Here is a 17,957-nt window from a genome sequence, read left to right as displayed (position 1 = left end):
CATTGCAAATATAGTAGCAGAAGAGAGAGTAAAAATTTACCAGGACAAGTATTTGAAAATAGAGGAAAACTGTTTTGCAAAATGTCTAAAGTTGTTCTGGAACATCAGAGGAAATCAAAAATTGCAAACTACCTCACCAAATCACAGAAACATTTAAAGAGAAAAACTGAAGTACAAGTAGAATCATAAAACAGTGCAGTATACACTTTCAACGTGTTTCAGCCAAACCACAGTAATATAACATGAGTGCTTGGATGTTGTTCATGACTGTGTCTTAACATGTGCTGCTGCAAATGTACCTTTATCTAAAATAGACCATCCTTTCATACACCAGTTTCTAAATATTGGAGTCAAGAATGGTGGTGTAATTCCAGAAGGTTACCAGCTTCAGGATGAATATCTTTTAGATGCCTACAACACTGAGAGAAATAAACTTAAGGACTAAGTAAAGGATGACTACGTGTCAGTTATAGTCGATGAAATGACTGATGATGAAGGCCATCATGTACTAACCATTTTGCTCTCACTGTTGGTGAGAGATGCTACTGGTAAGGGGTCCTCCTATCTTGCTGACATACACTTCATGCAAAAAACAAATCACAACACTGTGTCTCAAGCAGTCATTCAGACTGTGCAAAGTTACAAAATTGCTTACAATACCATGGTTGTCTTTGACACGGATAATGTCGCATACATGAAAAAAGCTTACACAACTGTATTATCTGGACTGTTTCCCAATAGCATCCACGTAATGTGCCTTACTCACATAATCAGTCTGGTGGAGGAAAGTTTTCATAAGCCATTTGAGGATGTCAGTGCAGTGTTATGAGCTTTCTCACACATGTTCTGTATGGTGTGGGGCAGGAAGATAAGATGCTTAAATTACCTCAGGCAAAAAGTTTCCAATGCAACAATGGCACCAAACCCAGTGGCAGCTAGATGGAACAGCCGGTTTGCTGCTGTTCAGTACCGTGCAAAGCTCTTTCAACATGATTATGGCTTTGCTGAAGAAGAAATAGCTGTGTGGGGCAACTTGGCACCACATGCATTGTGGGAATTTGAAAGAATGCTGTCAGAGGAAACCCAGTGTTTGATGCTGAAAACTGCCTTGCATTTCACCAATGAAATGTGCAAGCCAATCTTTGATCTAATGGCTATGTTTATGTCTCTAGTGGGTTATGGAATAGAGAAAATCCCACACAGTTTACTGATTCGTTTTGATGCACTGACTGGGGGAGTATTGATTGCACGATTTCACAATGATTACACACTTAATTCATACAACACAATTTTATTTTAAAATTCTTTGCTACGCATATAACACTGCTTAGCTTTAAGAAACACCACAAACATTAAGAACACAATAATTACATATATCAGAAACAATGCTCCGAATGCACTTCCTTCCCAAACAATGCTATAAGAATTAGTATTACAAAAACAACTACAATTACAACTAAAAGTTAAATTTGAATCAATACATTATTTTTCATAATATACTTACAATCCTAGAATTCTGAGAAGCCAAACACATAAATATGGTTTCTTTCCTCAGTAGTACAATTTAATGGGTTGGCCTCAGTAGTACGGTTCAGTGGGCTCGCCTCAGCAATATGATTCAATGGGCTGGCCTCAATACTGATAGGACTAAGTCCCCTTCTTTCAGTCCCTTTCAGGCGCTCTGCAGCTTCAGCGTGAACTAAGAGATTCATGTTCATGGAGAGGGTGGTTCAGGTGATCAGTCTGATCTGGCCTACACTTGTGATTCTTCCTTTGTTGTTCTGCAAGTATAGTTACCTCCAAATTGGGAGAGTAGGTTACAGTTTTTATTGAGTGAGTTACTGTCCTGGGCCACTCCTACTCAAACCTGTCATTACCCCCAAATTTGGGCTTGGATCTTACTCAACAGATTTTTTTGCTTGGTAATTAGTTTCTTTTGTTGATCATTTTAATTACTTTGGGGAACTTCCATACCACTGCAAGTGACCTTTTCTTTCCAATTTTTTCAAAAGGCTGTAGGTTTTGATCTCTCAGAACTCAGGATATTTGCTTAAGGATCATTTTCAGGTTCTCTTTGTTAGACCTCTAAAGATAAAATTCAAGAGTTAAAACTTTAAGCAAAGTCTGGATCTTCCACACGTAGTCCAAAACAATGACCTAGATAAGGAGATAAATCTTATCTTCTTCCTGAAACTGGCTAATGGGCAACCATTACAGACATTCAAACTATTTCATTCAATATGACAGTTTAAAAGCCAGAGACCATGCACTCTCTTTGCTTTTGAGAAAATGGAGGAGCTCCTGTTTTTTCTTGAGAGACATGCTCATGGAGGAAAACCCAAAGGTTTCTCAGGGCTGAAAATGCCAACAATGTAACAACTGAGCAAAGCTGCAAGTTGGTGCATCTGTTCTGTTCGGCTGTTGACAGTTCAGCTGAAAAGCTGAAAAAGTACATCGGTGGTACTGAGAGTGGGCAGCCAGCAATTCCTGAAATACGTCAGGATTTTCATGTTAAGGAGGACTACACTTCAGTTTCTGGCTTCAGTGACATTTCAGCATGGGAGTTTGCTTTGTATACCAAGCTGGCAGCACCCAATGTGATCCAAAGCACTCTACAATCAGGAAATTGACATTGCCATGTTTTGGACATCTTCAGCCAATGTATTCTGCAAGTGAAAACATTACCTTTCAGATACATAAATGCTGTAACGAACACAGCTGAGGCAGAGTTCAGCAGCTCACTGTACAACCTTGTCCTCTCCAATCTCAGGCATTCTCTTTCAGAAGTAAAAATGAAAGAGCTGGTCTTCCTTTATTTCAGCTTTGGAACATAAAAATACTTTAACAAATACACTTTTTGTTTTAGTATTATTGATGCTTTATTTTATTATTTATTTATTTATTTATTTATTTATTTGACTTATTTTGTTGGTATTTTGACAAGTATTGTACTGTGTGAAGAACCCAGTATAACTGCAATAGTTTGGTTACATTGCACACAAGGACTCTTAAACCTCCTTTGTTTAATTGATTTTGTTTTGAACTTGGACTGTAAAAAGAAATGAGCATCTAATTTACTGAAAAAGAAAAAAGAGTAATTATGCTGAAAATTAGAAAATCTGATCTCAGTATAACAAGTCCTAATTGTTTTATTTAGTTTTAAAACTCACACCTGCTGGGTCACATTTTTATTTTTTGTCCATAGAATGGTAAAACAATAAAGATTTTGAGATAAAATGTGTTATATAGTTGCATAAATACAAAGTACCTGTATATATTTCTAAAGACATTTCGAATAGTGTTATATTTAGTTTAATTTGTTTTAAAAAAATTAAGTAATTAATTTTGCATAATTCCCGGGGTGTATATAATGTAGGATAACTCTAACTAGCCACATGACCATGAGCTGGTCACTTAATCTCTCTTTCACATCCATTTCCCATCTGAAAAAAGGAAAACATTTAACTCTCACAGAGGAGTATGGCAACAATCACAATGTTTCTTAGTGCAATTGAGATTCAAATAAAATATATGGTATGAAGCCATCTGCAATGACTTTATTTACTCTACAGATTGCAGAAAAGTAACCTGGACCAAGCTGTAGAAGTTAACCATCCATTTGATGGGACAGGCATGTTAGATGAAGATGAGGAGAATTTCCAAAAAGCCCTTGCTCTAAGTCGGCACGAAATTGATATGGAAGATGAAGAAGCTGATCTTCGTAGAGCCATTCAACTTAGCATGCAAGGTAAAATGCTGGTTTTAAAAATCTATAGTATTTCTCTAGAGATGATTTTAGTCCATTCAGTGGTTATAAAAAAAATCCCTTACTGATAGCTGAAACCTGTCTGTGGGTCAAATGCCACAAGTTTTCTTCTCAATGTGTTACAAACCCCCTTAAGAGATAGTAGTGAGAGGATACTACAATCTAATCTTTGGCCCTTCTTCTTCAGAATTCCTCCTCTTCTTGACAGGAGGATTGCCAATTACAATATGGCTAAGTGATTACTAAGAAAATATACGCTCAGCTTTCTCCCTTAGGCAGCTGAATAGTCATTAGACAGCATGGACTTTCAGTTGGTTACTGAATGGGACAATTCTGTACCATTGATTTTTGTTTTTCTTCTGGTAAAATGCACTAGTCCCTAATCCCTGGACAGTTCACTCCGTGTTAGATCACTTTTTAAAAAAAGATTTTTGTGTACTGTGGTAGTCATTTGATTCTCTATATTAGGGATGTACAATTTGTGACCCATAGGTGGCATGCAGCCACAGGCTTTTGCCTGCCTGCTGCTCCCCCCATACAACTCCCGCTGCTGCTGGGGGTCTCCATGCTCCTTCTTTTTCCTTCAGCTTCCTGTCCCTACCCCTGAGGTTAGGGCTGAGTGGCCCAGAGGGTCCTGGGGAGTCCATGAAGCCTGTATGTTAGGAGAGCCCACGTGGTGAGGATGGAGGGTATGCAGATCCCACTTGACAGCTCTCAGCTTCTCAGAAGTTGGACAGTGTTGCTCTATATGATGTTTGCTTTGTCAACAATTATTTTCTTTAAGTTTGAAGAGATCATTAAAACTACATTATCTAAATTAGTTTATTTTCTCTGCTTTAGTGGTGTAATGAAATGATGTGTCCTAATTTTAGGAGATCATCAAAATGAGTTCTCAGGGTCTGTATCACGAAGTATTTCTCAATCAACTAGTACAAGTCTGACAGAGTCTCTTTCTTCAGAAGAACTGCGAAGGAGAAGACAGGCATACTTTGAAAAGTAAAGTAGCTAATGGAAAATTAAGATGACGTGTTGAAGTAAATGTGCCTTAGGATTGTATAATGTCTTTCCTTGTTCAGAAGCCAGACTTGGCTTTAGCGCTCTTAAATAAAAAAAAGGCTAATAGTACATGTATTTTGGTAATCCTGTAGCTACATATAAATTATTATGGTAACTAACAAAAAGATCAATTAAAAACTGAAGTGGGGGGGACTAACAGTAAGACAAAGATCCAGTCATGTATATACAAGCAAACAGACTAGTATTAAAATATATTTACATGAAGCCTAATAAATGGTTTTAATAATTATTTTCCAGGAGATAATCTTTCTGTCTTTGCATTAAGCCTTCCTTCTCAGGTCCAAGGTCTCTCATAGGTATCAAATAAGAGTACTTCTCCTTAAATTGGTATGTTTTTCATTTCAGTAGATTCCCAAATACATGTTGGTATATGTCCCGTTGTGAGTGGATATAAATGGAAGATTAGACATAATTTCTACCTGTTGGTTTCTCCTACATCCAATGATGTGACCTGTTCTCTTGCAAACAAAGTTGTGAGCAAGTTTCCTCATTTGAATTCAGTTTCCACTTCAGAAATTTTAAAGTTTCAGCTTGTTTGTTGTCACTTAGTTTTATATCTTGATTCTCTGGTGAGGAAGGAGAAGTAAAGCAGTCTTGGGACTAGGGAGAAAGGCTAGATGGTGAAAGAACTTGACAGTATATGAAAGGCTGAGAATCCCAATTTTCTGGAACTCAGATGTCTGGCAAAAGTCAGTAAACTATATGGACTGAGGGTAGAGAAAAACAACTACAAACATTTGAATAGAAGGGCATGTGATGTAGCTAACATCATCCAGTGTTTTCTCAGTCATTCATTTTCCCTATAATGAAAAGGAGCTTGCAGTTAGGAGAACGCTCTCAAAATAATAGAACCTGAAAAATGCAACATAGAGGCTTTCATAGTTTCATGGATGTTAGGGTTGGAAGGGACCTATTAGATCATCGAGTCTGACTCCCTGCCCTGGGCAGGAATGAGTGCTGGGGTCAGATGAACCCAGACAGGTGTCTGTCCAATCGCCTTTTAAACATCTCCAAGAATGGGGACAGAACCATCTCCCTTGGAAGCTTATGCCATGTTTTGACAACCCTCACTGTAAAGAATTTTTTCCTGATGTCCGCTCTAAATTTGCTCTCTTCCAGTTTGTGGCCGTTATTTCTAGTTACCCGAACAGGCGCCCTGGTAAACTTTGTATCCCCTATTTCTTGCCCTCCCCCCCCGATGAATTTGTAGGTGACCATGAGATCACCTCTCAGCCTCCTCTTGCAGAGGCTGAAGAGGTTCAGGTCTCCCAATCGGTCCGTATAGGGTTTTTTCTGTAGGTCTTTAACCAGACGAGTGGCCCTCCTTTCAACCCTCTCCAGGCCATCCACATCCCTCCTGGAGTGCGGCGCTCGAAACTGGATGCAGTACTCCAGCTGTGGCCTGACTAATGCTGCATAGAGGGGAAGTATCACCTCTCTAGACCTGTTTGTGATGCACCTACTTATGCAAGAAAGGGTGTGGTTCGCTTTACTTATTACCTCATCCCACTGGTGACTCGTTCATTTTGGAGTCAACGACTTGGAGATCCCTTTTCGCAGTTGTGCTCCTTAGAGTGGTACCTCCCAGGCTATAGGAGTGTTGACAATTCCTCCACAGGTGCAACACATGGCACTTATCCTTGTTAAACTGCATCCTGTTCTGGCCCGTTTCCCCAGCCTGTCCAAATCAGCCTGGATTCACTCCTTGCCATCTAGTTTGTGTACCTGCCCCCATAGTTTGGTGTCATCAGCAAACTTGGGGTGCTTTCTACTCCCTCGTCTAAGTCACTAATGAAGATATTGAATAGTATCGGTCCCAGAACAGAGCCTTGGGGATTCCGCTGCCCACATTTCTCCAAGTAGAAACTGACCCATCCACCACCACTCTCTGGGTGCATCCCACAAGCCAATTTTCTACCCACTGGGCTGTGTAATAATCTACATTGCAACTGTTCAGTTTATTTATAAGAATTGGGTGTGACACTGTGTCCAAGGCCTTTTTAAAATCTAAGTAAATAACATCTGCCTCTATTGCTTCATCCAAGCATTTTGTGACCCGGTCATAAAATGAAACCAGGTTAGTCAGGCAGGATCTGCCTGCTGTGAACCCATGCTGATTGCTCCCTAGCCATCATTTTACCCACTGGTCCCCCACAAATATGATACTTAACAATTTTCTCAAAAGTCTTGCCACGGATAGAGACTAACCGGCCTGTAGTTACCCAGTTCCTCCTTCCTCCCATTCTTAAAAATAGAGACCACATTGGCCCTTTTCCAGTCCTCCGAGACCTGTCCTGAGCACCACGAGTGCTCAAACAGTTGTGCCAGCAGCTCCGCTATGACTCCAGCTAATTCCCTAAGTACCCTAGGAATGAAGATCATCAGGACCTGTTGACTTAAATACATTCAAAGAATGTATAAAGAACTGTAAAAAAACAAACAAAAAACCAAAAAAAAACCACTTTATAAAGAAATAGTAATTTAAAGTGGGGTCTGAGTCAGTTTGGGGGTAGAAATTAAGGCCAAGAGAATTTTCCACAAATAGAAAAAAGTTGTATAAATTAAAGACTTGAAAATGTAACTGGACATAACAATTTTTTCTAAGTAAACAAGAAATGCTAAAACCAAATGGACTAAATAATGACCAGTTCTTTGTATTTTTAAAGTTAAAACATAGGTAAAGGATCTTGTTTCCAGCATGTGATTTTTTTTTTTTTTAATTGATTATATTTAAGCATTTTTTTTATTAAAGGGATCCCTTTTTCATCATTCTAAATACTTTCCAGAATTAGTTTCCTAAGGGTGGTGGGAAGTGATTTCCTATCGTTTGTTTTTCTTTATGGTCAGAGATATGGTAGCTGATCAGGATACACTGAAGTCAGTTCTTCATATCAGACCAGTAGATCTTGATACCTAACTGAGCTTCGTATCTGAATATTTTCTTAACTAAAGTGAAGATTCATAGCTCTAACATTAAATGATACTAGAAGCATTGAAGTTGGTCTGGTTTTTGGTTATATCTTTGTGATGCTACCTTTGTTTTTCTAATAACTTTTACTGATTTGATAATTTCAGGCAGCAACAACAGCTACAGCAACAAGAGCACACCTCAAACCTACATGACAAACCAACTACCAGTTCAGATGCACTAGGAATGGACCCAGGTGTTTATTTTATGAAAGCTACTATTTTCAGCATGGGTTGTCAGTGAAGGATTTTTTTGTCCAGGGCAGGTTTTCAATCTTTGAAGTCCCTTGGCATTTTTTTTTTTTTTTTGCATTTACTCTCCCTACAGGTGTCCTCAACACTACAGTGAAATCTGTTATCTGACATCCTGGGGTATGGGGATTGCTGGTTACGTAAAAACTGTGATTATATAAAATAATCCGGCAGGGTTTTCAGATAATGCAGAGCTGGGGGCAGGGTGGAGTGGCAGCAGCACAGGGCGGTGGGTGGTGGTGGCAGCCATGTGCGAGCTTTCTCTCGCCTCTCTCCCACATCCAGCTGGCTGGCTGAAAACTCCAGTTAATGGAGTATTCCAATTGGTTAAGTACCAGATAGCAGCCAATGTTGTGGTTTTTTTTCCTAGTTGAGAGGGACCGTACAATTCTTAGGAGTATAAAAAAATGGGCAGACAATAAAAACCCTTGGTGTGGACATACCTACACTAAGGAGAGGATGTCTTTCAACTTAGCTTATATTACTTGGAAGGAAGGTGTAGCTGCAGCAGCACAGTGTCTGTAGTGCAGACAGAACTTTAGAAACCTTCACTAGTATGCTGCTGATAGATTCAGGCATAAGTAATAAAAATCTTTCTGTCCCACAACAGTGAAATACAATACCTGCACACCATAGCCAGATCTTATGTAGGATTCTTGAAACCAGAGGAAGTGCCTGGGTAGAGATCTTTTTGAAACTGAACAGCACTTTTATCAAACTAGACAAATTCTGGTCTGACTTTTCTGTTTTTTCAGGTTGAGTAAAGTCTGATTGCACTTTGGAAGTCTGTGCAGCACTACTTTTTACCATGATGAGATTCTGGAAATAAATCTCTCTCTAAATGGATGCATCTACACAAGACATTTACTGTGGAGCTGCCTAATTAGGTCTGCAGTAAACGTCTCCGCATCTACATGTGTGGTCCTATTAGGCCGCAGTAAGCTAATACACTCTGCCACAGGTTAAAACTTGTACTATCCTGCCAAAGAGTATTTTAGTACACAGCGACTCATGTGTAGACACTGACGGGGCTGGCTTGGACACGGGTGTTTCAGTGCGGAGGCTACCTGCGCTAGAGCACCATTGTGCCCTAGCCAGCCCCTCCACAACATATTGAGCTGGGTCGAAGTAGCCCTGGGCTGATAGGATATCCCCCTGCCAGCCGGGGCTGCTCCAACCCAGCTCAGTGTGCTGCCGTCCGGGGCACGTGTAAATGCGGTGCCCAGGAGCAATAACTCCAGTGCAACGTATGCCGGAGTTTATTGCTTTGAATTAATTGCACATGACAATATTGATTCATCTAGACTGTATGTAAGCCTTACTGATATTAAAAACAAAGTTTTAAAGATAATATTTTGGATATTTTTTTTGGATTTACAGGATTTTGAAAAGTCACTCAGGATTGTTCAAATTATAGTAATAGAAGATAGACAAAAACCAAGACATCTGGAAAAAAAATCTAGAAAGAAAACCAAGTAAAAGGAAAAAAAGGACAAGAAAATGTTAGGGGTGCACCAATAGAGATTTTGGGGACCAATACTGATAGCTTATTTTTAAGGAGGGATACCAGCCGATACTGATTCGATTTCCGATACAGCTGCATGCAGCTGGTAAGTCTGTTGTGGTGAGAGGGGAGGGAAGGAGTGTGGGGGGATAGATCAGTGTCCCCCGTGGTGAGGGAGGGAGTGGGGCAGGGGCTAGGGTAAGTGCGGCTGAGCTGGGGCAGGGCATGTGCAGGACAGAACCATGGCTCATCCGTTTGGGGGGGCAGGCTGGGCAACTGCAGTGCTGCGCTTGGGGCGGGTGGCAGCGGTGCTGGGAGGCGGGCTATGGGGGGGCTGCAGCCACCCCAAATTTCACCATAGTCCCCTGCTGGCGCCACTGCCTGCCCCTAGTGCAACGTAGCCCCAGCTTCCAGCTGCAGCCTGCCCTGCCCTGCCCTGCCTGCCCCATGCAGATCTGGAGGTACACCCCTCCCCCCCCCCGTGCCCCCCAGACGAGCCACAGCTTTGTCCCATGGCTGCCCCACCCCAGCTAGGCAGCGCCCACCCCAGCCCCGCTCCCTCCCTCACTGTGGGGTGTGTTGATCTGTTCCCCCCATACCCTTCCCTTTCCCCTCCCCTTCCACCACAACAGACTTACCAGCTGCACACAGCTCTCCAAGTTGCTGGGCTGTGCTCCTTGCTGCCTGCTTGCTGTGCTGCGGCTGCACACACACAGGACTATTTATCGGCCAAATGATTAACCACATCAGGCTGATTTCCAATATAGTCAATTTTCTTTATGTCAATGTCTATCCAGTATCTAGAAAATGTTCAATTTTCAATAGTTGCATTCTAGAAATTAATTAGACACACATTTTTGCTTTTATCTCTTGACAGGGGGTGATATGAGTGAAGAAGACATGCTTCAAGCAGCCATGAATATGTCTTTGGAAAGTGTTAGGAACCACTTGAATACAGAAGAAAAGAAATGACAAAATATTTTTTTCTGATGTCAGAACACTCATAATCGCCATTATAATATTCCTGTGTGGATGTTCTACAGGCAGGGTTCATTTTAGAGATGCTGGAATCTGTCTGTTGTCCTGCTCCAGATGGAAAAGGGAAAATCACAAATAACAAAAACTTGGTAGAATTTAGCAAATTATGGCCCTGATACTGCAGAATACTTAGAAATATATGTACCTTTGCTCACCTGAGTAATCTTTAAAATTCAGTTAAACTATTCACATGAATGAAGTTATGCATGTGCTCTAGAGCTTTGTTGGCATTATTTACCTAATTTAAACTTGTTTTCTAATTTTAAGCTGCTTAGAGAATTTAGCACAAAATTCCGTATTAGTAACTTTTTTAAAGTGAACTCGGATACCCTTCAGTAATAATTTAATAAATACATTTAAATATTACATTTTAAATCACTTATGGAATGTACTGCTAAATTTAGAGATGAGTAATGTTTGACATTTGAAACATTTACATTCTTTGTGTTCTTTATAGTCTAGAACCTGAGTTCATGGTTCTGTTTCTCCTGCAGGGTTTCTTTCAAGCTGGAATCCAGCTTCCTGCTATACAGTTTTATGTGTGAATTATCTGATCAGTTCTTCAGAAAAAACACAAAACCATGAGTTTAGGTCCTGGCAGGCCAAAGAAAATCTTCAGTGTATTTCCAATTCTACTACTGCATTAGAATCCTTTAATGGCTTAAGACCTTAGGCCTTTTTTATTATTGTTATTATTTATTTTAAGTTCTGGTTTTAAAGTAATTTGAAGAAAGTATCTTGCAAGTAAGGTTCATGCTATCCTGTTTCCAGTTTTCTTACTTTAGATGACTTGGGTTTCTAGTTAATACTACTGCCTTGACTGAAGAAGGAGCTTCTTATGTATGATGGGGAAATGGTGTTCAGTGGTGTGCTAAAGAGATTCTTTTTTTTCTACCTCTCCTGTCTTCTGTGGGTTTTTCTTTGGTTTTGCCTTTTTAGTGTTTTTTGTTTGTTTGTTTTGTTTTTTAATCATTCTGAGGTCTTTTCCTCTGCTCTGGCTTCTCTCCATTCCTTCCTTTGCATTACTGGTTTTAATAGTCATCTTCAAATCAGAGAGTTCACCAAACTGAATATAGAGAAAAGGAAGGATTTAGATACCATAACTTCAGTGCCACATACCTAAAGTGCATCCCAGCAATCTGAAATGACCCCTGTGCAAGTAGCTGTATTAGGATTGAATATTTATGTCTGTTTGTGTGCGCCTGGTTTTTTTTTTTCCTTAAATGCTTTTTATGAGTGTTTGCTATTGTTTGCAGCTTTTTTCAGGAATGGCCTTTATTCATGCACCTTACATGTTTTTTTGTCATGCTGTTTCTGATACTTGGAAAGCAAAGTATGCAAGCGAGTACTGTTGTTTTTTTATGACTTACACTTGGATATCCAAGATGAATGTGTAATAGAGTGACCAGATTTTGCCTGCAACTTTACTACAACAGTTCAAACATGCTCCTCTTTAATTGATGGTGCTTTAAATATAAATTCTGTTTACATATGCATTATTTGGAAATATGTTGTACAGTTTTTAAGCTGTATACCACTTACTATATAAGAAGTTGCCACAAACATTCTAAGAATCATTTTTTTGAAAAAAATCAATTATTTACCAAAATATTTAAAATTATATCATTTTACTGTAGTCATGTATTTAATTAACATGCATTATTAGTAATTATTCAGTGGAAGCAAACATTCAGCACCAAGAAGTATTGTATACAAAAGGGCCTTGAATTTCTGGTAAATGTTTGTTGATGGCTTTTTGATGGCTTAGAATATTGCTATACCGTGGGCCAAGTCTTGATTCCATTTCTTGCTTCCATAATTTCCACTGATGTCAGTGGGACCGTGAGTAAGGGAATCTGGATTTAGCTGTAGAAGAGTGGTGATTTTAAAAATTGCTTTACATTCTACCATTCTCATCCTTTGTAGGGAACACTGCTATGTAGTTAACAATCCAACTAAATCAGCAAAATCCTTGGACAGCTTTGCTACCCCTGCTGCACAAAGCTATTGAAACAAAGTAACTTCTTTTAAAAAAACCCAAAAACTTTGCAACACTTAAGCTGCATCCAGCCATGCAGGGGTGTGAGGTTTGTGGCGCTGCAAACCTCTGTGCAGTGAACTTTAAAACATGTCCTATACTAGAACAAGCAGTGCTCTGGCTGCTGGCCAGGAGTCCTTGCTGCCCGACCTGTGGCCCCTGCTGCTATCAGTGTTGGCTTCAGCCTCGAGCTCTCCCTGGCTGAACTGCCAGGAGGAGCTGGGCAAGGACAGTTTGCCCATTTATCCCACAACAAAACACACATGCAGGGGCATGCACTGCAGCAATTTGTGCTGCTGCAAGCACACACCCCTGCATGTCTGGATGCAGCCTTAATGGCTGCAAAAACCTGTCAGTATAGATGTTTACTTCAAAATTGAATATCATTTGTAAATAGAAAAGGACTCAAGCATAAAGTAGTTTTGTGTTAATCCGAAAATTAATCATGACCTTTTGCAGTCTAGATTGTACCATAAAGGGGAAGGTTCTCCCTTTATAAGTGGATGCAGGATTGTAAAGTTTTTTGTTTTAATTCATGGAAATTGCTAACTTTGTCTTCTGTTTTGAAAAAATATTTCTATGGCTATATGCTGTAGCATTCCTGTATACGTTTTAAACCCTGAAAACCACGTATACTATATGCCTCATACACAAAATTGTTACTATCACTAAACGTTTGAAGTTCACAATTAAACCTCCAAATCCATTCTTAACCTTCTGTCCATTCTTAACCTTCAGTAGGAAATCCATTCTTAACCTTCAGTAATACAACATATCAGGAATTATAAGGCCACAGACTGCTTGAGAAAACCCAGCTGTATGAATTAGATATTACAGTTAACCATATTCGTTTTTAAACAACATTCTAAAAATTGGGCTAAATGCACTTAGCATTTCGAAGAATTATAAGATTATTTAGACTGTATGAACTGTTAGTGAATCAGTTAGGAGGTAGCTATTCAAGCTATGTATGTTAATTGCAACAAAGGAAAAGGTTAATACAATTTAATGATGATACACATTTTATAACCTAGATTAAAGTTCAGAAAGTGTGGAACCACCAAGAAGCCATCAATAGAAAACTGACTTCATCTCAGTGTGCATTCATGTAGTGATAAGCACTTACCAACCTGGCTCAATTGTGAAATGCATTTGTAAATAAAGTGCAAACTATTCTAGAGCAGTAGTCATCTGAAGCTGAAATTTTTTCTTCACATTGTAACATTAGTAGTATACCTAGCTTAATATGCAGGTTCATACTTTGACTTTTGTTCCTATTCTACATCTGAAAGAGCATCAGACTCTGCCTGTCTTACAAAAATTACTCTGTCTAATCATGTTTATGTCCAGCTGATAGTACAGATGGGGTTTTGTCCACAAGTCTGGTAGAACCATGTTTGGTGCTTAACTGAATTAAGACACAATTTTAAGACATAAGACATAACGTGATTCTAATTTTTTATTGTTCTCCCAGGCAAGGGGGAAAAACATATTAGAAAATGGTCAGTCACATTTAAGCATGACTATTTTGGGCACTTTTTGGATTATAAATGTTCTGATGTTTATATTAAATATGTCAAAAATGCTGACATTCTTTTGATATTAAATTGGTATTAGAAGCAAACTGGTTTCCAGTCGCCTGCATTTGAAGTCCATGTGGTGTGAAAACATCTTCCTTTAGCAAGATGGAAGCAGTAAGTTAAGTGCAAATCTGTTAAGCTTCCCTTTCAAATACAATCATTTTACATTGCAGGGAATAATTATGCAACAGTTGCAGTACTGTTTAATGAATACCAATATAAAGTTAAATTTCAAATGTGTTAGGAATTCATAAAACAGTGTATGCAATATAGTGGCCATTAGCAAATGCCAAGTAGTTTCTTCTCTAAATCTCAGCCAAATATTTGTTACACACACAATGCACTCTTTTGTTTAGGAAAATGCATAGTGTTTTTAAAAGTGAGTAAACAAATACGTAGAAGGAAATGCTATCCAAAAAGTATGATATATTTTGTTTCATCTGTAAGATAACATACAAATATTGGGCTTTTTCCTCCCGAAAAATGTGTTTAAGTTCAAGTCTATTTTATTTTTACAAAGACTTATTGTACAATTCCTATTAACAGTGCATCAACTTGGATTTTGGATTGGTTTAAAAGTAGTAAAATCCCATTAGTAATAAGGAAAATATGTAGAATTAGTTGGATTTGTCAGAGCTTAGATGGAAAATTGTATCACATTTAATCCTAGGAGGTAAAAACTACTAGGAGGTGTTAGCAGTTCTTACAAATGTACACATAATGCTACTGGATTTTCATAAGTACTGATAAGAAACCTTTAAAAACTGTCCAGTCTAACAAGTAATCCTCTATTTTTTCATTTTGTTTTTTAAAAAAAGCAAGCAGTTGTTTAGCTAAGTAAAGATAATATTACACAGCAATGCCTTAGAACTCATTCACTATAATTCGGTTGCTATACTTTGAAAATGAAAGATTTCGTACATTCCTGTTCATTTTGTATTTACAGAATTTGTTAAAAGTCTATGCTTTTGCATATTGTTCTTTAAAAATGAAGTACCTTTATGTTGCATAAAAGTGATACATTTTTATCATGAAAGCATAGATCATTCTTTATTTCAATGTCATGGTTTAAAGATACACTGTCAAGGTTTATATACCCAAAATCTGACTTGCCATTTTTTCCTCCTCTTCCTGAACTGCAATACGTCTGAAAAGTATCTACTCTGGTTTTGTTAAAATGTTTGAATTTTGTCCTTTGAGGAAAATCAGTACTACACTCCAGACCATCTCTCTGTTAACCAGTGTTAGTCCTGTTGAGGAAAACCTTTAGTTAAAGGAGGAATTGATGAGATAATAATGAAATATCTGAATGTTAAGATTAGATGAAGGGTGGAAACCTTGATAGTGTCTTTTAAATACTTGCACACACTGACAAAAATCTGTCTTCTGCTGTGTCCATGTATCCCACTGACTTCAGTAAACTTGCACAAGTACAAAAGAGAATAGAATTTAGGGGCTCTTTTGGGAAATACCTCACTAAAGTATGAAGTCCGATTCTTCTGTATCGTCTCTTGTATAGTACAAAGTTGTGTATTTCTAGGAAATGCCTTCAGTTATAAATTCTAAGAGGAAGAAAACATAGAACTTTAAATCTAATTTTTATGCCACTTTTTAAAAACAACTGACATTCTATGTATATAAAACCACAATGCTAAAAATTTAACATATCAAGGAAATTTGAAATGTATGTAGCCATACAGCTGAATGCATTACTGCAGTTCTACTAGGCACTGGTTTGAGAAGGACCTCCAAATAAGCACTTGTAAACAATAATATACTATTATGGATGAACAACTGTAAGCTGTGCTAAATATTGATTTCAAAGTTATTAAAATAAAGAGGCCTATACTTTTTAATGTTCTTCTTTTAATCTAAATATCTGTGCACATGCCTTCCCTTAAGATATACATGTATCTGGCACAAATCCCATAGAAATTACTAGAAGACTTGTCCTTGACTTCAGCAGGTTTTGGATTAGCTCTTGGTAGCAGTGAGCAGTGCACCTTATTAATTGTCCTTTACATCTCATGATTTCATAGATTTCATCAGGTCCAGCCCCCTACCCAAGGGGAAGGAAGTCAGCTAGGGTCAAAGGATCCCAGCAAGATAAGCATCCAAATGGTTCTTAAAGGTGTCCAGAGTATGTGCTTTCACCACCTCTGGGGGGAGTCTGGTCCAGGCCTTGGCAGCTCAGACAGTAAAGAAGTTTTTAGTTACGTCTAGCCTGAAACGGTCTTGTAGGAGTTTGTGACCGTTGGACCTTGTCATCCCTTGGGGTGCCCGGGTGAACAGGTGTTCCCCCAGTTCCTGATGCACACCCCTTATATACTTATAGGTTGCCACCAAGTCACCCCTGAGCCTGTGCTTTTCCAGGCTGAAGAGTCCCATAGCTCAGAGCCTCTTTGTAAGACCTGTTCTCTTTCCCTCTGATCATGCATGTGGCTGTCCTCTGGACTCTTTCAAGCTTCTTCACGTCCTTCCTAAATAGTGAAGCTCTGAACTGGATGCAGTATTCCAGCTGCGGCCTCACCAAGTCTGAGTACAGTGGGAGGATGACATCTTGGGTCTTGCTTGAGATGCATCTATAGATGCAAGCCAAAGTTTTGTTCGCTTTGCCAGCTGCGATATCGCATTGGTGACTCATGTTCATCTTGTGGTCAATCATGACCCCCAAGTCTCTTTCAGTCATGGTGCTAGTGAGTGTAGCTCTGCCAAACATATAAGTGTGATGTGATGTTTTTTCCCCCTGAGGTGGAGCACCTTGCATTTCTCCGTATTGAATGCCATCAGGTTTTCATCCACCCACCTTGCAAGCCTATTGAGCTCAGCCTGGATCACCAGCCTATCCTTAGGTGTGGACACTTCCCCAAAGTTTGGTGTCCTCAGTGTACTTGGCCAGTCCACTTCTGACACCAGTGTGCAGATCATTTATGAAGACATTAAAGAGAACAGGTCCAAGAACAAAGCCTTGGGGGACACCACTAGTCACTGAGTGCCATGATGAAAATTTTAAAATAATATCTGGAAAGTGAGTAATATTGAGAGAGTTGCTGATTAGTTATATTTAAACTTGATCTTGTACAGATTGGTTGCACATAAAATGTTTGTTAAATTATATTAGCATTGTCACTTGCCTTGATCCCACATACAGTCATGAAAATAGATCATGTTGATCATAATTGTTCATATATTAGACCTGATAGACATACTATAATATTTTGTATATATTGATAAATAGCAGTGTTTATTGGTACTACTGGGGTTTAAGCTGTTCTGCTTAAAGTTTTAACAGTCTATTTATAACAAAAACAGTAAGCAGGTGAGATGTAAACAATGTCAGTACTTGCCTTATCTGATTTGCTAGCTCTACACTGTTGGATACAATGTGTGCTGGATGCCAAGTACTTGTACTCTTGAATCTTAAGTTCATGACAGACACTGCTGTCTTGGTGGTGCTTTACCTATTCAACAAAAATAGTTAATTTTAAAAAAAATAAATTAATAAAACCTTTGCTATTTTTGTACCTTCTTATCTTAACCAAGCAGCATCTGAAGAGTATTTGAAGAGGAAAGGGTGCTTCATCTTTGGGGGTGCTTCAAGTTACTGTTTAAGTGAGGGGTTGGTCTTGGTGCAGGAGGTGTGGGCCATTGAACTAGGAAATGCTGTCCTTTAGCATTGGTAGTCTGCCTATTTTCCAACTACATCAGCACATTCTCACTTTCCACTTCCTCAAT

At 38.9% G+C, this 17,957-nt stretch overlaps 1 protein-coding gene across 5 annotated transcripts in view; it reads left to right on the top strand.

Moving 5' to 3' along the window:
- The window catches only part of ATXN3 (ataxin 3), a 33,047-nt gene extending 15,313 nt beyond the window's left edge, over positions 1-17,734 (top strand). For all 5 annotated transcript variants that reach the window (XM_014596453.3, XM_006269158.4, XM_019481660.2 and 2 more), the window contains 4 exons: positions 3,573-3,748; positions 4,639-4,762; positions 7,919-8,007; positions 10,444-17,734. In XM_014596453.3, coding sequence (XP_014451939.1) covers positions 3,573-3,748; positions 4,639-4,762; positions 7,919-8,007; positions 10,444-10,538 — 484 coding nt within the window. In that variant the 3' untranslated portion in view covers positions 10,539-17,734. The remainder of the gene's footprint in view (positions 1-3,572; positions 3,749-4,638; positions 4,763-7,918; positions 8,008-10,443) is intronic.
- The last annotated feature ends 223 nt before the right edge of the window (positions 17,735-17,957 follow it).

Source organism: Alligator mississippiensis, chromosome 2 (assembly GCF_030867095.1).
Source record: "Alligator mississippiensis isolate rAllMis1 chromosome 2, rAllMis1, whole genome shotgun sequence".
NCBI classification, from domain to species: Eukaryota; Metazoa; Chordata; order Crocodylia; family Alligatoridae; genus Alligator; species Alligator mississippiensis.
The sequence above is the reverse complement of the archived record's forward strand: the minus strand, read 5'-3'. Positions and strand labels throughout refer to the sequence as shown.